Genomic DNA, 26,385 nt, shown 5'->3' on the forward strand with positions numbered 1-26,385 from the left:
TGATTGCTCGATGATGTTAGCGGCCCCATCTTTGAGCGAATAGCTTTATCTGCTTGCAGCCTTTTTTCAACCAATGTTTTGAATTTTGGGTTTAGTACTTCCTCCACTATGGACTTATTTCCTTGGCTTATTGACTGTATCTCATTCCTACTTAAATCCTTTGGCAGTGGTTTTGCATGAACGTCAGCTACCCTCTGATCTTCATTCTCATCATCATAAACTGAAATATTCCACAGATCAATATGTGTAGAGTCATTGGCGTTCTTTGCGTACTCCGCCTCCACTTGGGTTTTTGCATTTAGTATAACAGCCGTATCTTTCTGCCCTATACTTTTTTTGGCATTCTTGATTTGATAGACATTATTTCATATTTCATAAGAATGTCCTTGAACCATTGGTTCTTGCTGTTTTAAACTGTATTTCGTTCTTACTTTTTTTAACTTGCATAGCGTTGTTCTCCGGGGCTCGCTGTTTTCTTTTTTCCGTGAGTAGAAGATTTAGACGTTTGCCTTATCGTCTGCCCTATTTTCCAGGCTTCCTGTGGGGTGCTCTTTTTCAAGATACTCTCCCTTGATGAGAATGGCATTGCTTCCTTCCACTATATACAGGACCAGGGCTTCCACATCCTCAGAATTTCCTTCCATTACATCGCCTCCATTGAGTTCATCTGCGCCCTTTTCACCTTGTGTATTTTTCGTGTTACTGTCAGCAGACCATGGATCTAATATAACACCCTCTATTAAGGGTACCTGCTTTGTCCATTGACTGGTCCTTTGGGATACTTTGGGATTTGTCTGGAGGTTTGCACTCTCCTGACATTCACCGGTCACCTTTGAACTACTTCTTTGATATTTCTGCAATCTGGCCAGCTCCACAGCCTTTGTGGCCTCCAAACTTTCTTTTAGAGCTTTAATCTCTTCCACTACGCTTTTATTTTCTATCTTGCCTTCTTTGATGGAGTCTAATATTTGTCGATATCTTTGTTCACCTTCCTTTCTGATGGTCTCCAGTATTTCATGTCTCATTTTCACATACGTTTCCAGGTATATCAACTTTGAATGCATCATTGCAGTGAGAGTTGTCTGATTCTTGAAATTATCTTATAGTTTACCTCGTATAGCTTAAGAAATGGGGTAGGAGAGATTGTTAGGGCAGACATCAGAACTGCTTTAGTGTCCAGCTTCTAATTTTGTTGTTTCATGAGATCTATTAACGATGTTTATCTTCTGTGTGTTTCATTGTTTTTTCTCCGTACATCTCTTTCCCTCTGCAAGCCTGAAGAGCAAGATGATTCCAAATCACTTTCAGTGGTTTGTTTTATTTGGTCATTGTGTCTTCTTGTATTATTCTACGTATGTCCTCTGTGCTCTTGATGGTGGTCTCTTGCCAAAAGTACCCGCAGATGATATTCGTCCGCTGTTTCTAGGCTTTCTCCATGGGGCTCTTTAATGAATTTTCATTCTAATCTCGTCCACATGAATTTTTCATCTGGAGGGTAATTTTGGCTAGATCTTCTTTCATCCTCTTTCAGCCCATCAGCCAAGGACCCATTTGCCGGGATTTGGTCATGGTCGTAGTCATGCGCATGGACATTGTTCTTTAATAATATACCCTTCCCTATTTCAAATGGTCTACTCCTGGGAGGTCCATAAATCCTTAATACGGGGGAAAGGACAAGCACCAAGGTTATTTGGTTATTTGTCCTATTGATTACACTTGCATCCCTGACGCTAGTCTTTGCAGTGGCATCATCTGTTTCTATATTGTTTCTAGTCATACCATTGTTTACTAAATGTTTTCCCGTATTATTTTTAATGATTTTGGGTGTCAGCCGAACATATCATGTGCTCATAATTATGTAGCGGAATTGCCACGTCTAACAAAATCTTCCTCCGCTCTCCAATCCCCTTTTTTCACCTTCTTCCTTCCCCTTTCCGCTGTGGGCGGCTTCACTAGTTTCCATCCTGGTCCACATCCCTCCATGATGTCAATGGTAGAGTCTAGGTTTTGCAAAGTCTCTGTCTCCATCTCAGTTGGACGATGTGATTTCTTTTTATTCAAAGCGTTGCACCTCCCCTGCCCCTCCCCCTGGGTCCACCTACAGGGGGGGATTGAAGTTGAAGTTTCCAAGGGCACCAAATGGCCCAATGGTGCCATTTCAATCCCTGCTGTGCGGACTCTGTAGACGGTATTTCGGGGACCAACTGAATCAGATCAGTCGTCTATAACACACAGTCTGAATTTGTCAAGGTGTATGTACCTTTGACTAACGCCGCCAGCTCCAATGGCTTCAACGGCTCCAAGGGCGTAGTCTCCATTAACGTCGGGGAAGAAGAGAGCAAGGCACTGGCCAGGAATTGCAGTCTCGCCTGGCGTCTTGTGCGCTGAAGGACTTCTTTTGGAGATGCGCTCGCCTTTTCCTCCTTGTCCGTCGTTCAATAAAGTTTTACAAGGTGGACTCTTAATGTGTATGTAGGCTTCACAGGGCTCCAGGGGAAACACACTCACCACACTCTTTTTGCATTGGAAAATGTAGCAGGTAATGCTCTTCTTTAAACTAGGACGGCTCATGTTGTTGAGCTTGTTTTCGGACAGCTGTGCCAAGCACGCCTAATTCACTGATCAACTAAAATCAAAATCAAATTAAAAAGCGGTGCAGTGGGCATCCTTCTGCTCAAGCCGGAATCTCCTGTGGAAGGAGGCTGGGCAGCTTATATGCTACATGGCACGCCCCCTCCCATTGTTCAATTCGCGGGCATTTCTCTTTTTCGTGGGCTTTCCGTCCCTTGGCCCTGTGACCTGCACGCCACCCCCTTACCCATGGGGGAGGAAGGGGAGGACCCTGCACTTGTTATTATGGCACATCCAACATCTTTACATCGACACCTCCACTTATTTCACTGATGAGCTAAAATCAAGATGATTTAGTGTGTGAGACTTCAAATTCAGAATAGCTGATGTATTAGTAGGTATTTACAGCATTGATTCACTCAGAGGTGACCAAGGCTGTGTCCTATGAGATGTTCCATTATCTCATTAATTTTAAAATAAATTCATAAGTCATACTTAACAGTTGCAGCAGAAGTGAACACACCATTTGTACTTAAGGTAGTGGCGAGAATGTTGGTCTAAAGAGTAACTTGTGACAGTCTACAATGTGTTAGCCTGCTAAGGTTTAGGGAATAGATTGGCTGTAAAATGGAAGGAGATGAACTTAGTTTTGTTATCTCCAGCTGAGTTTGATTTGCAATTGTGTAGCAGGGGATTTGTAAAAGGAGTAACACTTGTATTGGATAATAACTTCTGTCTACCTGAAGCGCCAAGAAGTCAACACCAAGACTTTAAGTGCTATATAAATGGATTTCAATAAAGCTGTCCTGTCAGACATAAGACATGCTATAATTCTGCGAAGTACCCACTTTTTCGTCCTCTTTCCCCGGATAGAGTACCCTCTTTAGATATTGGGCCTCATTACACGGATGGCGGAGAACCATGGCGCTATTAGCGCCATGGTTCATGCCGGTAAAATACCGGCACCGCCTTGGCGGAAAGGGGAATTACCGCCCCATTCCAAGGTTGGCGGGGCGGTAATTCCCCATTCCACCACTGCCCTTGCCCATTCCCATTTTTGGCCCATAGGGCTCAATGGGAATGGGGAAGGCGCTAATTACGGTACCGCAAATTGCGGTACCGTAATTAGCTCCCTGGGTCCCTTTGCGGGTTGGTTTTTAACGCCTGCAAAAAGCAGGCGTTAAATCCCACAACCCGCAAAGGGACCTCGTAGTAAGGCGGTAAGGATTTACCGATACCAGTATTTTACCGGTACCAGTAAATCCTTACCGCCATCTGTGTAATGAGGCCCATTGTGTGTTCTTAAATAGTATTACTCTATGAGCTTCCTGTCTGATGAATCTCTGACTGAGATATTCTGTTCTGGCAGATTTTCCTTTGAAACACTTTGCTTCCAAACGACATGCTGGATAGATCCAATAATCAGTCTGCATATAAGGATGGAATAGCGATCAAGTAGACACCAAGGTCTGGGGAACGAGTTGGAATGAATTGTAATTGAACTGTTACCTATGTCATGGTTATATTTGTATCTGTTACTTTAATAAAGAGGCTTCAACAAAATATTATGACCTTGGTATATTTTCAATCCTGTATTTTTCCCTACAGACTCTTGGTACAATAGCCATTCAGCTAGCTCACAGCAGAGGCGCCAAAGTGATTTCAACGGCACACAGTGTGGAAGATAAGCAATACCTTGAAAAACTAAGGCCTACTGTTGGTAAGTTAATGTATGGGTTTATAGGCTAGTGACATTTATTCTTTAGTTTACCATATGTTGCCCATCTTTCTTATTGTTGCTATTCCAGCGTGGATTTGACACCATCTGTTAGTCAAATGTCAGTTTGTTTCCCAGCTCAACTTCTTTAACACTATTTCATCTGTGTATCTTTTGCCTTTCATCTGTGCACAAAGAATAAGACTCTCAGTAGCAGAGGCGTAGCCAGGATTGTCTAACAAGTGGGGTCTGAAGCTAATGTAGTTGGGCCCACCGCAGTGATATTAACTTGTGTAAACGCCCACACTGTGCTGCTGAGTGGGTGTTTACAGATTTTGGGTGGGCCTTGCCCAATCAGGCCCTACCCTGTCTACACCTCTGCTCATTAGTTAGTTTTGAAGAATACTAGTCCTGTGAACAATGGGCCGCGTTACAAGTTGGGCGGTGTGAGTTAAATGCGGCGGTATACCGCTGCATTACCGCACTGCCCAACTATAGGTTTGCCAAAAAGCAGGAGGATTCTCACCTCCAGCTATGAGCTGGAAGTAAATCCGATAGTTTTCTGCCAAATTCCGCCAAAATGCCCCATTGAGTCCTAAAAAAATGGAGATTTACACCGCCACTTCAACCGCCCAGATACCATCAAACTCGTAATGAGGCCCATTGTCTCACACTTGTCATGACTGTCACCTTGTGGCACAAGTCTGTAAACCTTTGAAGACATGCACTATAACGCTAAGAATGGCCATGAAACTGTGACTGATCCTCAGAATGGCTTTCTTTTCTGAGGTGTCGTGTGCTCCGTTTGTATCCCTGACGTTCCCGTGCTGTCATCGTGCACCAAATATCAGAGCGCGAAGGGGTTGTGGGGCGAGAAGAAGTCAGCAAAGCGTAAAGAAAAGAACAGCCAGTTCTTTCCTGACCCATGGATGGAGTGCCTTTTTTTCTGTTGCATTTGTTACATTAAATAATGTTTATGAACCAGATGCACAATTTATTTTAGTGCCCACTGTAGATCGTGACAGACCTGCTGACAACTTTCCTAGCTGCCTGCCACCACCTTTTCCACATTAATACCTTTGTAACGTTACATAGTTGAACAAAAAGCCTGATTGAGTTAACAAAAAAGTAGTCTTTTCATTTTCTTACAATATGATAACCAATAGTAATATCTGAATACCAGACTCTGGCCTGTAATTGGAACCTGCCCCCGCAATGCTAACTGGATCTTGCCTTACTATCAGAGCTGGAAATGGAAACAAATGTGCCCTGGCAAGTCTCTCCTCCTTGGATGGCGTAGCCTGGAGGAGAAGGGCCATGACCAAAGGGCGCAGCCACAGGCCAGGTCACATGCTTCATGGAATCCAAGCCTGTCGAATTTGCATAAAAGTAATGCGCATTTTGGGAGCATAAGAATGCTCACAATATTAAATGTGAAACATGTCTGTGATAGGTTTGTGAAGATTAGCCAAGTGTCACAATTAGACAGTTCTGTTAAGATTAGCCATCCGTAACACTTGATAGAACTGTGAAGATTAGCCGTGCATCAAATTTAGATAGATTGGTGAATATTAGCCATGCGTCACATTATCTGTTTATCTTGCTGCACCTAGAAGCACACTTCGTGTCTGATATTTCTTGCGGTGCAGAAAGGGGCTAGTGGGATTAGCTAATGTCTTTGCATTTAGAGGAACGTGTGGGAGTGTGTTGAGCATGGAGGGGTGGTGGCAGCGACCACCTAATAGGCCAAACTAAAAAGCATATAAGAGAGTATTTCAGAAAATAGTGTCTAAGAATCTAGACACGAGAGACAGTGGAGACAGTAGATTAAGCAACACAAACAAAGGAGAATAGGAAACTGCACATACCCATATAGTTCAAATTGTCAAATTAAAACAAATCTTTTTCAGTGAAGTCCCCCACTGTTCACTCATTTTTCATTCTCTTTTTTGCCTTGTAGTTCATCAATCCGCACTTTGATGCATTAGGGTCCTTAGCATGTCATAAATGGCAAATCGAATCCAATCAAACCACAAACTAGGGCCACTTTGAACTTCAGCTCCAAGTAGGTATTCTGCTGAATTCTGTCTTAAAAAAAGGCTATTTGGCTCCAGCTGAAAGATTTATCTCCTTAATTAAAGCCAACACAACTCAAAGAAGGAAATATAGAGTGTATATTGTAAAAAGGAAGGCAATTTAACATTGACTGGCAGAATGATTATTTAAATATCTTAAAGTGCATGTGTTTGTGTTTTGGAGAGGAGGAGTGGCAAGGGTGAGTATTAGCTGACCGGGTTACTACCTGTGGGAGTGTTTTATGGTAAAGAGTTTTATTTAACAGGTAGTGGGGACCTTTAGGGCTAATGTTAGTAATAGGTCAGGTAGTGTGGTGTGCCCTGCCTTAAATGTTGGGATCACTCTTTATTTACCCTGTGGGCCAGTCTATATAAGGCGGTATGGAGTGATGCGTGTGAGGACTCTGTATGGGACCTACCCATACACATATGTTTTGTTGGTATCATTGGTAGCAGAGGTGAGCAGGAGTTGACTTGGTTGTTTGAAAGAATTTCTAATAGGCCGGTGCCTTTTCCGGGTTGAGATGGCTGGGGAATAATCAGTTAAACGTCTAGCTGTGCAAAGTGAGGCTGACATTTTCCCACCTATTGACCTCTTAGGAAAGCTTGCCTATCCTCTCCATTGGAAATTAGGCAAATGTATCTCAATAGGAAAGATGTGAGCGATAAGTGCACTCCTTTGTGGACAGAGAAATGGAGATTCATGTATCTGTTAGTTATCGAGTTTAGAGTTGGAGCAAGAGTGCTAGAGAAAACCATAGGACCTTGCATCCTCTTGACTGGAATGAAGATGGGTAGAGAATTTCACCTGCGTGCTGTTTTGTCAGCGAACTTGGGCCTTTCACCACTCCTACAGCCTTCTACTGTCCTTAGGGTTTATGGACCAGAACCTTCTACCACTTCAGCCCATGTCTGTTCTTTCAGGTTGTGGGACACTCCTGTCTGGAGCTGCATTTCTCCTGGCCTATCAGCTATTAGATCTCCTAATTCTAGCATCTGTGTAACTCTAGAGTTAAGCGAATCTGGGTGAGTGTGTGACATTTCTTGTCATTTGTGTTATCAGTCCATCGTGTGTACTGTTGGTCTGGTCTGTCTTCCTCCTCACATTTATTCCTGGTTACTTCAGATCCAGTATCAGTTTTGATTATGGGACAACGTCCCCTTCCAGGAGCTTTGTCTATTGGCCATGAGCCAAGAGACTCAGTGAGCTGGGTGAAGAGGCAAACCAGTAATGGAAAAATACATTTCCCACAATGCCCCTCAGAAACAAACAAAATCTGGACCGGATCCGGGAAGCATAATTAGGGGCTGGGGAGAGAGTACATTTGGGAAAATACCCAGTCCTATCACTAAAGACAGGGAATAAAACCAAAAAAGTGGTGGGTGGAAGGTTTTGAATTAATCTGAATTCCTGGCACTGCTCTGGGCAACCCTCCACACCACCGTTTTTTAGCCTGTCTGTGCCATTGCAAAAGGGGTCCAGCCATATACAAATCAGTCTGGTACTGCCACCAATGGGAGCAGCCCAGTCCAAACTGCTAGGCAGGTTCCCTCTGCACAAAAACACAAGCAACCCCAGACATGTTTTGGCCTTGTTGGGCCTCATCAGTAAGGTGAAGCTTGGTTCCCTATGGTGCAGCGAGAAAGGGACCCACCCCTGGGCATACCCTCTCTCACATAGGGAGACAAACTATAACCAAAAAAAGTGATTGGTGGAAGGTTTTGAATTAATCTGAACCACTGGCACTGCTCTGGGAAACCTTTCACACCACTGTATTTTAGCCTGTCTGCGCCATTGCAAAAGGGCTCCAGCCATATACAAACCAGTCAAGTACTGCCCGAACTGCTAGGCTAGGTCCCCTCTGCACAGAAACACAAGCAACCCCAGATAGGGAAGACACCCGAAAACCTGTCACAGGACCCAAATATCAGAATTAAGCGGCAAGCCACCCTCAGCGGGACTACATCTCCCACAATGCCCTTCTCTCCTAACCAGAAAACCCGGAAAAGATCAGGGACATTAAAACATCCCTTCAAGGAGCGGGAGGCTACAGTAAAAGCTTTCAAGGATAGAGAGACCCTGTGAGAGCCCTAAATACCCCTAGAGATCCACGAACACACTTGCCTTCCCAACAGCAGCACAATATGGTATTCTCCACACAAGCCATCTGTTCAGCTTCTCCCTGCACACAGTGTTTCAAAATGGCCACCATGGTTCGTAAAGTCAACTCAACCCTCTCAGCCTCAATCTGAGTATCAGGATGTGAGAGAGCCAAGCCAATCCCAGCCTTCATACCCTGTAGGCTCACAGCTGCAGACTATCAGCCCTAATTACAATCAGAGGGAAGGTGCATGTCGCAATATAAGCCATGCAGCTCAGTTAAGTGTGGTGGTTGACTGGAGCAGGCGGCTCTTGTTTGGAGAGGGGAGATTGCTACAGAGGAGAAGTGCTACAGAGACTTTGTAGACAGGAGTGTGCTAGAGGGGGGAGCTTGAGAAGTGGCAGCAGTAGAGAGGAAGATGTGATCTCTACAGAAGAGAAGAAGTGGTGAGAGCTAAAGGTGAGAAAAAGGAACGAAAGAGGGAGGCAGTAAAACCAGGAGTGGCTTGCAAGTTGGTATCAGTAATGGAGGAAAGGGCGGAGGAAGCAAAACTAGGAGGGGCTCGGAAGTCAGTAGTAAAAACAGAAGACCGGAGGGTGTAAGCAAAACCAGGAGTGGCGTTGAAGGCGGAAGTAGGAACAATACAAAAGAAGGAAGTAAAACCAGGAGTGGGGTGGCAGGAAGGAACAAGAGCAGGTACAAAGAGGGAGGAAATAAAACGTAGAGTGGAGTTGAAGGCTGGAGTAATATCAGAAGGCTGGAGGGAGGAAGTAATACCTGGAGTAGAGTGGAAGGTGACGTCAAAAGGCCATGGTTGTAGTAAGGAAACATTGATAAATCAGCATGAGAAGGAGTAGGCGAAAGTGAGGAGAATGAGGATGATCCATCCAACATCAGATGAGCAGAGTGAACAAGATTGTCCAGGGGGTGATGAATATTGAAAGAGAAAGAAGAAAGCCACAAAGAAAAAGAGATTGTGAGTTTATTAAGATATTGAAAAGAGAGACAATTCTCCAGAAGCAGGCTAGTTATCTAGTAGGAGATTTCATGGGGCCAGGTCCAGCCGTAGGCAGGTCTAACTAACAGAGGGGAGGAGGTTCCAGTGGGGGGTCATGGAGCATAGTGGTAGTTCAGAGACTTGGTGGAAAGAACATAGTTAGGATGGAAGGCTAGTGCCGATTGGTCTTTTTGCCTCCTTGTAATACCATCTCTAAGCAACCACCAAAGGTCCTGCAGAGCATCAAGGATTGGTTTAGTCTTGGGGTACAGGACCCCGGAAAGCCTGCAACAAGGGTCATACAAGCATAAGGAGGGTTTGCAACATACTGAACAGGGGAGTGAGGTAACTCCTCAGACTTTGGAACAGTAGTTGAAACTTGAAAGCTTGAACTGTCATGCTGACACGGAGAGAGCCATTGCAAGAGACACTGGAGGAAGGAGGCGTTGTTATATTTGTATTTTGTTGTGAAAGATCCTGTTTACATTTAAGTTGACCCACCCCTGTATACAGTCCCTAATAACATTATTTAACTTTGAGCATCTGGTCTTGTTTTACTTCTGGATTTCAAATGTCCAGTTTGTAACAAGTGGTGTCAGAGTGGGATTGAGACCCTGATAGGTTTGACCCATCATGCCAATGCCAAGAACCAGTTTGTTAAAGCAAGACCCCTAGCCTCCAGCCCAGAAATGAATTTTTCCCAGCAAGCCTCAGGGGGTACCAGAAAGAGACAAAGGGCCTCATTACGAGTTTTGTGGTAACCTGCCGGTGAACTCGTAACACCGTTCCGCCGCCTGATATCTCGGTGCCACTGGGACATACAAGTCCCGGCGGCCCGGGATGTCAGGCGGCGGAAAGTGTAAGTCCCCATTCCAGCGGAGTCCAATAGGACTCCGCGGCGGGAATAGGGACATGGAAGCCACAGCACCTTTGCTTCCGGGGTAAACCATGCCTGAGCAACAACCCCTGTAGACATGCTTGTAGTCTGGTGGTCCGGAAAGGTTGCCGATACGCTGCATGGAAAGCACGCTTATTTCCAGTCTGCCCGGCTTATAATGAGGCCCAAAGACTTAAGATGGAGGATAGACACCTATTCCCACTCCTGGCAGATCACAAAGGGGTGCTAACCAGGCAAATGTCCAAACAAGGGAATCCATCACCCATGTACAAAGGGCAGTTAATCACCTCTGTACAACATCCTGCTTTCAGAACCTCATTCTTCTTTGGTAAGTGGGTGGACTGGACATCCACTTCTGAAGAAACACTACATCAACGTCCAACAACAGCTGTAACCTGACTGAGGTCCCACAGCTATTGTTTATTACCCAGGAGGCTGCCATAAAGATGCCCTCTCGCAGGAACCCTTGGGTGCCACATTTTCAGATCTTCTCCCCAAAGCACTTAGAGCTGTCAGGGTTTGAGAAGGTACTGGTAAGAACAGGAGTGAATGTTGAGATCTGTTACGGCTGCTATGGGACAGTTTTGTCTCCTTTGCCAGCCGTACCATCCAGGAGGATGTTGGTCACTAGTACCCTGAGTCCAAGGGATGTTCAGGAGTCTGAGGAAGGTTATACTATTATCAGAGCAGATAGAAATTCCAACAAAGGAGGGGGAGTTGCCTTCATAGCAAAAACCCACCTGGACCTCAGAGCCACCTCCGCCACTAGCCTACCCTCAGCTGAACTCTTATCAGTCAAACTCCCGCTAACAGCTACCCAAACGATCCTTATTCACCTCATCTACCGACCTCCAGGTCCCATCTCCTCTTTCGAGGAAGACATTACAAACCCCCTAACAACTAATACCAAATTAGGCTCGCAAATCATCTTGCTCCGAGACCTTAATCTTGGACTCCTGGACTCTGACGATACCAATGCCTTAGCCCTGGAAAACTATATCTCCCAGCTCGGCCTTAAGCACCGAATCACAGGACCCACGCATATCAAGGGTTGTACACTGGATTGGTTGTCAGACCTCAACTGTTCCACTAAAATACTTCAGAAAGAACCCATCGCCTGGTCAGACCATCATTACATATCCTTCGCCATCCAGGGGAAAAACCACCCAACCCTATTATGCCCCCTTCTACTGTTTACAGAAACTCCCAGAACATAGCATTGCCCAACCTACGTCCCTTAATCAACAACATCCTTGGCCCATCTAAATACAAGAACTTAGACTCCAACAAACTAGTTGACCTTTACAACGACACTCTAGAGTCAGCCCTGAACAATATTGCGCCTCTCAAATCAAAATAGGCCCAACTGATTGTAAAGTAGTAGACGGTAGTCGGAATGCGGGGTTCACAATGAATGATTTATTGCTGAGTTAAACTTTCAAACAGCCTCTCATTATAAACAACAAAACATGCTTCAATATGGTTCAGCAGGCTTGCTCGGAAAATGGGTGAATCAATTCAGAGTTCGCATGAATGTCCTCTTAAGCTTGGCTCCTCTTTGAAAACAAAATTATCAGGTCACATAAATTCCTTTCCCCGGACACTAGCTTTCCATTCCTTCGCCAGTTGACCAAATTGGGTTTTAAAAAAAACAAAAAACAGAGAGTAAACCCACGGAAACACTGTCCTTTGAAAATGGTTTACGGCCAGACTTTCCTTGTCAGTGAATCCACTTCGGTAGTGTTCCCGGCGCTGCCGCTCTTCGAGCCTCTCCTGGCGGAGGGTCTGCCTCTTGATAAGGATCTCTGCGGTACCGAGCCTTCAGCCTCCTAGTACACCCAGTGTACATCACCTGGGGATTCCTCCCACTTCTCTGGGGTCTCCGGCCAGGGCTGCTGCTGTAATGAGAGACACCTGATGAGTTTCCCGGGGCTTCTTTTAACTCATACTTTGCTCCTCCCCACCCCTCAGCTTCCACCCGCCTTTCCTGCCCACTTCCCACACCTGCAGCCAGTTTGCCTTCACTCCTCCACCCTGCTCCATGCACTGTTGGTCCCACACCTGCAGCCAGCTTGCCTTCATACCTCCAGCCTGCTCCATGCACTGTTTGTCCATCCCAACCTGTACTGCTATGGGGGCATCTGTCACTGTACCGCATGACAGGGCTGTATCCATACCGCTTCCCTTTGTTCATTTTATCTTTTCCCCCACCTGGTCTCCATTTCCCGTGGTGGTTTATGGGACATGTAGTTTTGTTCTGTCCTGCTGATGTAACATTTTGGGTGCTGGGTCTGAAAGTTAGAATGGGTCTGTCTTTTATCTCCATTGCCTCTTTGACCTCCTCACACCAATTTCCCACCTCAACAAATGGTTCACACCAGAACTAAAAATCTTGAATGCCAAAACAGTGTCAGAAACTACTTGGCGAAAATTGCCTACCATTCATAACAAGGCACTGTTCACCCTTTGAAACACTGCCCGTTTCTTCGCTGAGGTAACCCTTTGTCACCATGATTACCTCGCTCATTAGCCTTATTTGAAGCCATATCTTCTACGTGCTTGGGCTGCCTATTGTACTATCGCCTCACCGTAGCACCAAGCTAATCTACAAACGTATTATCTGGTGTACCCCCTGCATACCACACTCCCTGCCCATATCTACACAGAGTATACACCTATCACCTAAGCTCACGGTTCTTGCTTTATCTGCGACCTGTCGCTTAACCGCTACAACTGGATACATAATGTGCTACCCACATGACTCTACCTACTTACTGGAACTTGTTGTCACTGTGCGTGCGTTTTTGTATGCATGCATTTGATCTACTATTGCTTCAATTTATTGCTCATGTTATTCCCATACTATTTTCTGTGCTCGTTATTCACCGGGCTTGCAACGTCTTTGACTCTACTTGCTTACTATTTGATATTATTGTGTACGTACAGCTTTTATCACCTGCACTAGTAGATTGCTTTACAGATTGATCACGTAATACTACAATCATACTGCCCAATTTTTATGCGATGCCTCTTCACTGTAACACTCCCACAGTCGCTTAAAAAAAGCAATTTAACATATTTGCTGACCGCCTATCTCCCTTGCCAAAATCCGTACGATATTCTGCTAGAACGATGTATGCCTCATAGTGTATTAGTGTTCTCACTATATACGCTGACCCAGAGCCTTGCCACCAGGCTTCCATGGTCCGGCCCACTACCTCACCGATTGTCAGCAAATGCGGCTTGCTGCCTTCAGCCTAGGAGCTATCTGCGATACGCATTGCACCAACTATCTCTAGCCTGTGAATGTATGCACTTTGACTAAGTACCTGTCTCCTCAGTTTTGCACTGTCACTAATAATGTATTTACTGTTCACCCATGTTTAGCCTATGTTATCACTTATTCGCTTCCATACTTTTCGCACCCTAGCTATCTAGTTACTCATGGCCTTCTGTTAAGTCTCCTGATACTATCTGTGAGACACCTTCTGTCCATATCCTGAGGCTGCCACATGCGGTGTATCAAGGTAATTGTCACTTCTGCCTAGGCAGCTAAAATTCATTGTCTTTTTATTCTTCTAGCACGTTTTTACACTACCTCATTGAGACATCCACAGCAGCCTACCTATCGGTCCACTGAACGGTCTATAACACAATTCAGGCTCCTCATCCTGGTCCTAACGCTGACATACATCAGCACGAGTAGTCCGTGCATCATCTCACCACAGCACTTTATCTCACAACCATTCGGCTTTTACGTCCATCGCCCTAGGACCATAGACAACATGACAGCTGACAATCGCTATCTCAACGCACCACATTTATGGTTACAACACTTTGCCTCAAAACCCACCCCCAATCAACCCTGCTCAACTCGCATCCGAAACTCAAGACTAGGCTCGAGATATTGCCATGTTACACATAAACAGGCCTGCAACCCAAACTACAAAGTGGCTAGACCTCCTCAGCCACCTACCACACTCATCCGTAACCAGAGACTAGGCAATAGACTCTGCCTACTCACCATATGTCCTATCACTCATACTAATTGCCTTAGGCAGCCTATTCCAGAGACTGGCATCAACCAGTTCTCACCTACCACAAGCCAGCCATGTACCACGCTTGTCAGGAACCTGAGACTAGCATCCAGACTCCACCATGCAACCTACAGACTGCATAGGCACCCCGACCTCAAACCCTTAGCACATAAAAACAACACGCTCTCTCGCTCAACCTAGACTCTGCTCCAGCGTGTAATAAAACTACTCCAGCTCTCCTAGCGTCTAACATCACCCGCTCGAAAGACATAAGTATCAAAGGTGCGCTCATCAATGCCAGATCCCTCCCGGTGCATGCCCTTGACATTGCAGACTTTATCACCGAAGAAAACGTAGACTTCCTTGCTATCTCTGAAACCTGGCTGCATGCGGCGTCTGGCCCAGCCTTGTCTCTTGCAATCCCCGATAATTACTCGATCATTAGATGAGATGGGGACATGAATCAAACGAAGGGAGGAGGCTTAGTCTTTATATTTAAGAGCTCACTTGAACGTAGACCCATCCCCAACCTCCAGATCCCTTCAGCGGAAGTACTCTCTGCCAAACTCCCCATCACTCCGAGCCAAACTGCAACAGTGCACCTCATCTATAGGCCCCCTAGTCCCACCTCTACGTTCATTGAAGACATCTCCTCCATCCTTGCTGCCAACACCAAGTCCAACTCGCAAATACTTCTACTTGGTGACTTTAATTTAGGGTACTAAGTTGCTAACGATGCCAAAGCCTCAGAACTAGCAAGTACACTAATGGACTTTGGCCTTACCCAACGTGTCAAAGAGCCTACCCACGATAAAGGACATACCCTCGATTGGGTGGCTGACCTGAATTGTGAGCTCAAACTGACTTCTATCACACCTTGCCTCTGGTATGATCACCACAAAATAATCTTCTCTATCAACTCCTACCATCACACCCCCAAATCCAATCTTGTCCCCGCTGTCCACACCCGCAATAAGAAGGATATTACAACGGAGAAACTTCTCCCTCTTATTCTTCCTTTGCTCAACACTGTATCAACTACTAGTTCCGACCCCACAACCTAACCTTACCATGCTAAAAGCCCTCAATGCTATTGCTCCTTCAACTTAAACATAAACCACGTGCCCATCTCAACTCGTGGTTTAGTCCCCACCTTAGAGAACTACGCAGAAAAAAGAAAGGCTGAGGCACATTGGAAAAATATACCTTCTCTAACTAACAAAATCATCCTGTCCAGTGCCGCCTCCTCTTACAAAGAAGCCATAATTGGCAGCCAAAAAAGACATTTACAATAAACGCATCTTACAAGCTGAATCCAATACTAAAGAACTCTTTAAGATCCATAAGGAATTAGAGTCCCCTGTAACACCTTTGGATACATGCACACCGAACAGTACCTGGTTTACCAACATCCAAAAGGCACTCCTAGATAAAATCAGCATGCTACAAACTGAAATCAACACCAAAAGAAGTAATATCTCAGATTCAGTACTCAACCCTCAGTCGTACAACATACCAATGCCCAAACACGCCTTTGAACCTTTCAGCTTCTCCCCACTTGCCATTTGGCAAGTTGAAATTATAATTAAGAAGCTCAAACCATCCAATTGCCAAGACGACCTATGATCAGCTTACATCATCAAGGAGGCTGCTCATGACCTGGCGCCCTTTATCACCACCTTCATAAATGCCTCATTTAAATCTGGTATTGTACCTGACAACCTCAAGGATGCCTGGTTCATCCCTTTAATCAAAAAACCTACATTGGACCCCAGCAACCCGGCTAACTATAGGCCTATTACTACTGTGCCCTACTTACTGAAAATTCTAGACTGTGCCGCCTACCTCCAAATCCAGGAGTACCTCGAAACTAACAACCTCTTAGGCCTCAGGCAATAGACACGGAACCGAAACTGCCTTCATTGACTTAAAAACACAAATCGAGGACTTAAGACAGGGCAAGCTGGCTTTATTACTCCTTCTGGATCTCTAAGAAGCTTTTGACCTGGTTGATCATCAAATCCTATGTCACCACCTCAAAACAGCTGCCCACTTCTCAGATGCTGCCAATTCCTGGATCAAATCCTTCTTGGCCAATAGAACCATGAGGGTTTTCTCTCCCCTTAGCCTCAGCCGATCCAGCACCTGTCCCTTGTGGAGTCCCACAAGGCTCCTGCGTCTCTCCCTTATTGTACAATGTGTTTACAAAGCCACTTTTCAACTTTCTTGACTGTCTGGGTGTCTCGTTTACCAACTATGCGGGTGATACCCAGATACTCATCCCCATTACAGGTGACTACGTCTCTGACTCCAAAGCACTTAACAATGTCTACTTTGTCATCCAGGCCTGGATGGCACATCATGGGCTCTGCCTTAATGATGAAAAAACTGAGTTACTCATTCTAGGCTCACACATCAAACTATCTAAACTAGATTCTGCTTATAAAACGTTCATTATCGATGGGAATACTATCAAAGTATCCAATGACACAAAAACACTCGGCATTTACCTGGACTCTACACTTTCCCTCACCAGATAAACTAATGCTGTTGTCTCCGCCTCTGCATACACATGTTAATGTTAAAGGACATTTGTACCGCGCACTATCACCACCTTAGTGGTCCCTTGGCGCTCTGGCGGCTCTGAAAGAGGAGGGGAGGTTGAGTTAGTGGGAGGAAGCAGGAAAAGTGCAAGAGAGCAGTGATGTGCTGTTGGCGGCCTCAGCCCGGTGGGTCCGTTGGCTGGGCCTGGGGTGTTTGCGGCTGGAAACTGCAAACTGATCACTGCCTGCAGACCCTTCTTGACGACTGACAACTACATTATCCTTGCCAGAACTCTCATCATGGCTAGAATTGACTATTGTAACACACTTTACTTGGGAACCAGCCAAAGAAACATTGATAAGTTACACGCTACGCAGAACAACGCCATCAGGGCAGCCCTTAACCTCCCTATGAGATTCCACATCTCAGATGCAAGACACAACTTACACTGGCTTCCTGTCGCTTACCGAATATCTCTCAAAACCCTTGCTCTAACACACAAGGCTCAGAACAACTCGGCCCCCGCCTACCTAACCAATCGCTTCACACGGCATACAGCCAACAGACCCTTGAGGTCTGCCCATTTCAACTCACTTAAAGTACCTAGATATAAGCTCCAGACTGCCGGTGGATCAGGCTTCCCTGTCCTTGCGGCTAAACTTTGGAACATACTACCATTGTCACTCGGAGCCAAAGTCTCCTTTCCATCCTTCAAGAACAAAACCAAACTCTGGCTCCACGAGCTTGACGCCTCTGCCTCCTCACTCTAACTAATTTGGCTAGATAGGAGAAGGTGCCTTGGCCCCTCTTAGCTTCCTACATCACTTGTTATTCTTAGTTCTCTTGCACACCATTCTGTCTGGTACCTTGCCATGTGACACGTGCTCTGTCCTCCGACTATGTGATCTGTTGATTGTACTGTGTTGTAACAATATCATTTAATTGTAACTATTGTCGTCCTAGAAATGTTCATTTGTCTCTACTTCTCCCACTGGGGAAACTCTGATGTTCATGTATGTAACCATGTCCTACTTAAATTATTCACCCAGATGCCTCAGGGCAAGGTGCGCAATACAAATAAACAAAATACAAATACAAATACACAGAGGCTGCCTCCTCCAAATCTGCCATCCTCAGTACCAAAAAAGTAACTTACAATAATAGAATCCTAAATGCTAAATGAAGCACCTAGGAGCTCTTCAATATCTTAAGGGAATTGGAATCTCCAGCCCCGCCATCAGAGGGTTGCCTTAAGAATGCGGCCTGGTGTGCCAAAATCCAGCAAGCCTTAGCTGACAAAATATTGTCACTTCAAGCTAAAATAGAAGCCAAAAAGAAGAGCCTCTCTAGCAGCTCCTTTTACTAAGCACTCTCCAGACCATCATGCCCCTCTGTGCCAGTCCTTCGCATTCTCCCCAGTCACACCAAAAGAAGTGGAAGACCTCATCAGAGGCCTAAAACCTTCGAGGTGTCAAGGGGACACTTGCCCAGCTCCCATCATTAAGGAAGGCACCAAAGAGCTGTCCCCTTTCATCGCCTCGGTGATAAATCCTCATTCAACTCTAGCTCAGTCCCTAACAACCTCAAAGAAGCTTGGGTTATGCCACTTTAAAAAAAAAAAAAGCTGGACCCTAACGTACCAACAAATTATAGGCCAATCACAACCGTCCCATTCCTTCTAGAAATACTGGACAGAGTTGCTTACCTGCAAATCCAGAAACATTTGGACGTCAACAATTTACTTGGCCTCCGACAATCCTGCTTTCGCCAAGACACGGCACGGAGATGGTCCTCTTGGACCTAAAAATTCAGATGAACGAGGCTAAAGACAAAGGTAACCTGGCTATCCTTCTGTGGCTAGACCTTTCGGCTGCATTTGATCTGGTCGATCAACAGATCCTCACAGAACATTTGACCACAGCAGCTGCCTTCTCCCCTAATGCATCCAATTGGATCAAATCCTTCTTAGCCAATCAAACCACCAGAGTCTTTGCGCCCACAGTCTCAGCAGATCCTATCCCTATCCATTGCAGGGAGCCTCAGGGCTCATGCGTTTGCCCAACGCTGTACAACATATTCACGAAGCTCCTCTTCGATCGTTTTGACAGCATCGGTGTCATCTATACGAATTACATAGATGACAACCAGATTCTCATCACTTTGACAGGTTGCTACAAAGATGACGCTAAGACAATTAACGAAATCTTCTTGGAAATTCAGGCATGCATGGCTGCCCACAGCCTTTGCCTTAATGACGAAAAGATGGAGCTCCTGATTGTCGACGCACAGGCACGTCTAAACAAACTTGACCCTCGGTACACATCATTCAATATTGATGGGAACCTTATTAAAGTTGCTAAGGAATTCAAAACCTTAGGAGTTTATCTTGTTTCATCCTTGTCTCTAAAGAAACAAGTTGGCACCACTGCGTCTTCAACGGCCTACACCAACAAGCTGATCAATGCCTGTAAATCATACTTATCCCCTAATAGTTGCGTTACGCTAGCTAGAGCATTAGTGTTATCTAAGATCGATTATTGTAACACACTCTTCCTAGGATCGTCAGAACGGAACCTTAACAGGCTACTAGTCCTACAAAACAACGCCTTGAGATCTGCACTCAACATTCCGAGGTCTAGCCATTTCTCGAATTTCCAACGAGAGGCCCACTGGCTCCCTGTACGTGACAGAATAACATTTCACACCCTAGCTATTACCCACAAATGCTTGTCAAATTCTGCCCCTAAATGCTTATCAGACAAATTGTCCAAACACCAATCAACCCGACCCATCAGATCTTTCCACTCACATTGCCTCACTGTACCAAGGTTCAATCTAAAAACAGCTTAAGGAGCCAGCTTCCCAGTTCAGGCTGCCAAATGCTGGAACTCCTTACCTACTGCCATCAGAATGGAATCTTCCTTCTGTTCCCTCAGAACTAGAGTAAAGAGTTGGCTCACAGATAAGCCTAACCATTTAAAGCCATAGGCCCCTCTCCGACCACAGCTGCTTTTAACTCGTCCTTAGTCACACTATGTACTACATAGGTGCATTTATTGTATTGTCTTTCAACTGCTACCTATGCTCTTATCTGTATTTATTGGCCGCTAGACCTACCTGTAACCACTGGTCGACTTGCCTATGTTATCCATTTATGCCTGTAACGTTCCCACGTTTTTTCTAGCGCCCAGTTACCTCAAGGTTAGGTGCGCTATACAAATAATAAACAAATACAAATTGAACCTCTTGGTTGTGAATTTATCACAGGTTTCCATCCACATACAGCCCAGTGAAGTATTTGCCTACCTCCAGCGCAAGTTCCTGTATCTCCTGGAAAAGGTAACCAAGGGTACTCTGGGCATGTTGGGAGAATCAGCCCATGCCCCTTTGGCCATTACCCAATGGCCAGCGACTGTAAAGTAAGGCGATTAGGGTTATCGAAAGGAGCTGGGAAGAGCCCTGACCTCTAAGCGAAACATGGAGCTACCCAAACCAAAGGAAGCTCTGAAGTGTACCATCAGCTTGGAGGTGAGTCCAGTGTATTCAACCGCAGGGACCATCTGGAAAATTGAAGCCCAGTACAACAAGGAGGTTACTAACTCCTAACAAGACTTTAACATTGGAGACTGGGAGAAATGGATCCAAGTCCCGCTCTGTGCAAAGTTAAAATTTAGCAACAATCCGACAGCGGCTGGAATTCCCATTAGAAAATGCCAAATCATATGAAGAGGGGTCCTCCAAGAAGATTACAGTAGCAAGCAAAATGGTCCACTCTGAGATCCTCAAAGACTTACATATGGAAGCAGACAACAAGGCTTCAACCTGTCAGGATGTACGAAGTGGAAGACTCAAGTCGAGAAAGCCAGGAAGAGCTGAAGAGACCTTACAGGGAAACTTCAGTAGAAGACCAAGTATTTCACCCAGGGAGCACAGTGCCAGCTAAAAGAGCCCCTCCCCATAGCCCAGTGTACCACAGAAGACATTACCCTTCTGTTCTAAGAACAAACCGATGAGCTGTTAGAGGAGGTCCGGTTTACCTGTGAACGGAAGGAAGGTCAAGAGACCTGGAAGCAACCACAGCCCTACCAACCGGTGTCACCATTCCAGAATTTGGAAATGGGAACAAGTCACAAAGGGGTCCCTCCCATAGAACAACATACCTCCAAATTCAGTCCTGAAGTAATTTTTAAAGATGGGGTTGGAGGCAGTTTAGTAGATTCTAGGCAAGAGACAGCAGACCTGGCACACTTAGGAGGAGGCTTGATGGAAAGGGTGGGGATATGTGATTAAGTTCCCTTCCAGTACCTTTGTCTAGTGGCCATGAGTGAAGAGACTCAGGGAGCTGGGTTCCCAGACAAACCAGTCATGGAGACATTGATAAATCAGCAGGAGAAGAGAGTAGGCAAAAGAGTGAAGAAGATTGTCCAGGGGGTGACAAGTATTGGAAGAGAAAGAAGAAAGCCATATGGAAAAGAGAATGAGTTTAGTGAGATATTGAAAAGGGCGGCAAGGAGCCAGAAGCAGGCTAGTCATCTAGAAGTATGAAGTTCCAGAGGGCCAGGTCAGGCCAGAGGCAGGTCTAACAGGGGTGGAGGTTCCAGCGGGGGTCAGGGAGCATAGTGGTAGTTCAGAGAGGTGGTGGCAAGAAAAAAAGCAGGACGAAAGGCTAATAGCGATTGGTCCTTTTGCTTCTCTCATTGCTGACCCCCAACACAAGAAATACAATACAATACAAATCTCTAAGCAACCCCTGAGGTCCTGCTGAACGTAAAGGAGTGGTTAGGTCTTGGGGTACGGGACACAGGAAAGCCTGCAGCTAGGCTCAGAGTAGCATGAAGACAGTTTGCAACATACTGGACAGGGAGTGAGGTGACCCCTCAGAATTTGGAACTGTAACTGAGGCTTAAAAGCTTGAACTCTCATGCCGACCCTGGAAAAGCCATTGCAAGGAACACTGGAGGAAGGAGGCAATGTTATATTTTTCTTTTGTTGTGAAAGATCCTGTTTATATTCAGGTTGGTCCACTCCTATACACAGTCCTTCATAAAATTGTTTAACTTTGAGCATCTGGTCTTGGCGTACTTCTTGGTTCCAAATGTCTAGTTTGTGACCATGATCTCAGGAAAGGTGCTTAAGGCAGTCTTCGGGAGCCTGGGGAGATTCCTGACAGTTATCATACAAAGCTTTGAAACAGCATGTGCGGCAAGAAATCATGGATGCATAGCCTTCTCAAGAAAACACACGTTCCACCTAATCTGCCTTGCATTCATAAATGGTTGCCATGTGCATTAATCTCAGTGGCTGTTTAAAATTGCAGTGTCCATTTTGTTCATTGCAATCTGGCATTTTGAGTATTCGTGTAACGGCAAAAGGGTTGAAGTCTGCAGAAACAATATACTAAAATCTGAATTCACACATTTATTCTCACAAATTACTGAACAAAAACTAATTTTGTGTGGACAGCTCAGCAGATAATACATTTTTCCAGCATTGGATCTTTCAAAGATTCACATGCTGTGAATATTCCCCGTCGTCAGGCTGGGAATCCCTGGTTACTTTTAATTTAGTACTTTTCCTATGGAAAAACATTTGACACCTTGAGTGTCCCAACCACATCATTATGGGTGCTTTTGGTCCCTACCAATAGGACATTGAGTGTGTAGCTCTGCCCCAGCCGCTTCCCCTCAGATTTCAACCGTCTTCTTAGCTGGTGGGATTCCTTGAGTTCTTCTCTTGACAGAGAAATGCTCTCTATGCTCAGAAAATGTATTTTTTGACAAGACAGTTAATCCGGAACAACCAACGATCCTTCGGCGTCGGCAACGAACATGGGGACCGTCTGATCTAAAAAAATCCTTATTCAGAGCCTGCAGTATCTGCGCCCTAAAAAACGTTTATGAAGGTGACAGAGATGCAGACTCTATATATTGCCTAAACCCTAATCATTCCTCAGAAGAATGCAAAATCTGTCTGGGTTTCTCTCAGAAAACCCTCAAGGACAGAAAACGTCGACTAATTTGCTGGCTAAACGAGGGGGCATATCCGGAGGCGGGCTCGTCATGGAGTGGGAGAGCTACCACTCCCTCTGAAAAGTGATCACCATCAAACCATAGATCCAGGTCGGAAAACAGACCCATGAAAAAACAGTAAACACAAGGTGAGACGAACCCGTCGACGGGCCATGACAAGGCGGCCAAACAACCCCAGTCTCCTTCTCAAAAGAAACCGGTAGGCCACAAAGGCTTGCAGTCCATGAGTAAACAGTCATCGAAAAACCCACTGAAGAGAGCAATGACGACCAAAACGTGACCACTGGCGCCTAAGTCTCATACGAACAAGGGCTCACGCCCGTCAAGGAAGTCAACCTCCCATTCGTCATCGAGCAAGCTCACTGACGAAAGGCAAGCACAAGGACAAATCGTCCACAAAGCCTCCTCCTTCGTTGGTGAAGAAAAAACACCACTCGTCGTCAGAGTCCCATACTTCAGAGAGGGGCATAGAGCCTCTTCCAAACAAGAGTCGTCGACGGTACATCTTTCGATGATGAAATTGGGCATCACTTCTCAACAACCCACTCGTCGACGATGAAAAAATGAAAGAAATCGCCAACCAGCGAGAAAACATCAAGAGAGTACCCTAAAACAGTACACACCTGCCAACGAGTTCTACCGCGTGCCCAACCACAGAACATCCTGAACAACCTATCTTACAGCTGCAGGAGGAAAGTGTACTATCCTGTGCTAAAGGGATACTAAGAACCCCAACTGAACAACCAGCCGAGCATAGGCAGCTCCCTCTAGGTGTATCATCCATAAAATACACCAGAATCATGCCTGATGAAATTCTGCAACATGAGAACGTCTGACTTCGAGCCTCCTAGGGAGGAGTGCCCAGGAGTCACAGATTCAGATTCCGAAGAATGCACAGTGATCCAATCTCATGCACAGGACAGACCTACCATTCAGACCGAATCAAAAGGGGAAAGGACACCAGTAAGGCAGCACAACATACCCCTCGGGTTTCCCTCTACACCCTCCGGGACACGGGGGATGACGTCAACATACCCACTTATAAACCCACAGTCTCTGCTATCCCTGTAAGTACTTTCAACTCTGCAAAGTCTAATGGGGCAACTCAACGCTAGGCGTCCACCGCCTCAACCTTGGGTGATCCCTCAGTACAGGGCAGAGATCAGTGGCACTCGTCCAAAGATCACGCCAAATGCTCACATTCAGCCCACAGTTCTCAATCTCCACTCAGGCCTCCGCGTAGAGGTAGTTCGCTGTTAGGCAAACAAGAGGAAGGGGAACTAGTGGACACAGACCAGGACACAAATCCTAGGCACACAAGCTCTTCCACCACATCTAACTCCCCTCGCCAAGATGATACCTGGGATACAGATGATGCAGACCAGGAAACACAAGGTAGTCCAGCACAGCCCTCCCCACCAGAAGACATTGGTGCTTTCTACGCCATGGTCTCAAAGGCGTGGCAAGAATTTGGGTTGACGCCAGCGGAGGAAAAGAGAGACTGTTTTCTTTTTGATCATATGGGTAAGCGATGAAAAGCTGTGTTTGCAATACCCATTCTGGATCACGTGTGGCAAGAGGGATTGCGATCCCTGAAACACCCTTTCACTGACCCTGCAGTATTAAAAAAAAAAGGAAGACTGGACAAAATGTTCAAGGCACCAGACATGATCCCGAAATGTGTAACCTCTCAGCCCTCCCCGGAGTCGGTAGTGTCAGCCGCAGCAAGTCGCAAGGCGCGTTCACAACACAAATGTACTACACCCCCTGGAAAATGAAATGCATGCTTTCGGCAAAAAGGTACTAACCATCGGGGCAACAACAGTTAAAGCGGCCAACACCCTGGCCATAGTGGTCCACTATGACCGCGAAATGTGGCACCGGCTGGCTCTCATCTTAGAGCGTTTGCCCGAACAGCAGCGAAAGGAAGCCATGACAATTGTACAGGAAGGCGAGGAGGCCTCAAACCATACTATAAATATCGCAGTGGACCTCACAGAGACAGGGTTCAAGCAAATTGGTAATGGGGTCATCCTGAGAAGGGAAGGGTGGCTACGCTGCACCAACTTTAGGTAGGAGGTGCAACATAAGGTCGTGGACATGCCATTCGAGGGCGAAAACGTTTTTGGCGACAAAACCGACGAGGCTCTGAAGGCCATGAAGGCGGACTCTGATACAGCTCGATCATTGACAAGGCAGAAGGTCTTTTCGCCCCTTTCGGGGGGCCTCCGGTCAAACCAGGTTGTCATCAACAAGAGACTCTAAAGGCTACGCAAGATCCGGCTACTAGTCCCAGGGATATAGGAGGAATTACCAGTCTTCCCAACGCACCAGGGACTACCGCCAACCACAACACCAACACGGCTCCGCCACCTTGCAGAGAGGTAGCATAACAAATCCCAGAAATGACTGTCCCAAAGTCGCAACAGTGGGAGGAAATGTGGCGCTTCATATCGACAGGTGGCGATCAATAACAAAGGACAGATGGGTGCTAGATACCATCAAACATGCGCATCTGTTGGTATTCAAGAGCAAACAGAAACCCTTACCACCCGGGGCGGAGAGGCACCCGTAACGGTTACTTCGTAGTAAGAAACCCAGACGGGAAGTGGCGTCTGATCTTGGACTTAAGAAAATTAAACAAAAACATCAAGAAACAAAAGTAAAAAATATCACACTGCAAGACGTCATAAAGGCGGTACAGCCTCACGAGCATCTAGCGGCGTTAGACTTAAAAGACGCCTACTTTCACATCCCAATACATTTGAGACAGCGATAGTATCTCAGATTCAAAGTCGGGGAAAGTCGTTACCAATTCCTCCCGTTCGGCCTCAAATCAGCCACCAGGACTTTCACCAAATGCCTTGCTCTAGTGGCAGCTTTCCTCAGAAAGCAGGGCCACCACGTCTACCCATACCTAGATGACTGGTTGGTCAGGGGCCCAAAGCACCTAGAAACTCCTGTGTATTACCATCGAAAGGTTTGGTGTTGGTGGGTGCACACTTCTTCACAGCACAAGGCCTAGTCAAACCCTCAGCCGACAGAGTGCACAGATTGATGACTTTGTCGCGCTCATTCACCCCAAACAAACAACTCGCTGTGCGCGGATACATGGCTCTGCTAGGAACCATGTCGTCCTGCATTCCACCCAATTTCAGACTACACAGGAGACCGGTGCAGCAGTTCCTGGCAACCAGGTTGTCGCAAACCCAAGGTTCCTGGGGAGACCAGATAACCATCACTCCTACGCTCTGTGAAAAACCCAAAGGAGTCTCACTTACTAGCCCCCGGGTATCTGTCTTCCAGGTGGCCAGGACATGGCCATCGTTATTTGATCCAGTTCCTGGGGGTGGACGAGTGAGGGAGGATCACCTGGGCGAGGGGTCTTCGGGTAGTGGAATTGGGACACTGAGAG

At 46.0% G+C, this 26,385-nt stretch overlaps 1 protein-coding gene across 3 annotated transcripts in view; it reads left to right on the plus strand.

Annotated features, from left to right (window-relative positions):
• Positions 1–26,385, plus strand: part of CRYZL1 (crystallin zeta like 1) — a 653,866-nt gene that overhangs the window by 428,416 nt on the left and 199,065 nt on the right. For all 3 annotated transcript variants that reach the window (XM_069636228.1, XM_069636229.1, XM_069636230.1), the window contains exon 8: positions 4,180–4,291. In XM_069636228.1, the coding sequence (XP_069492329.1) occupies positions 4,180–4,291 (112 nt within the window). The remainder of the gene's footprint in view (positions 1–4,179; positions 4,292–26,385) is intronic.

Source organism: Ambystoma mexicanum, chromosome 7p (genome assembly GCF_040938575.1).
Source record: "Ambystoma mexicanum isolate Mex_15411 chromosome 7p, UKY_AmexF1_1, whole genome shotgun sequence".
Lineage (NCBI taxonomy): Eukaryota > Metazoa > Chordata > Amphibia > Caudata > Ambystomatidae > Ambystoma > Ambystoma mexicanum.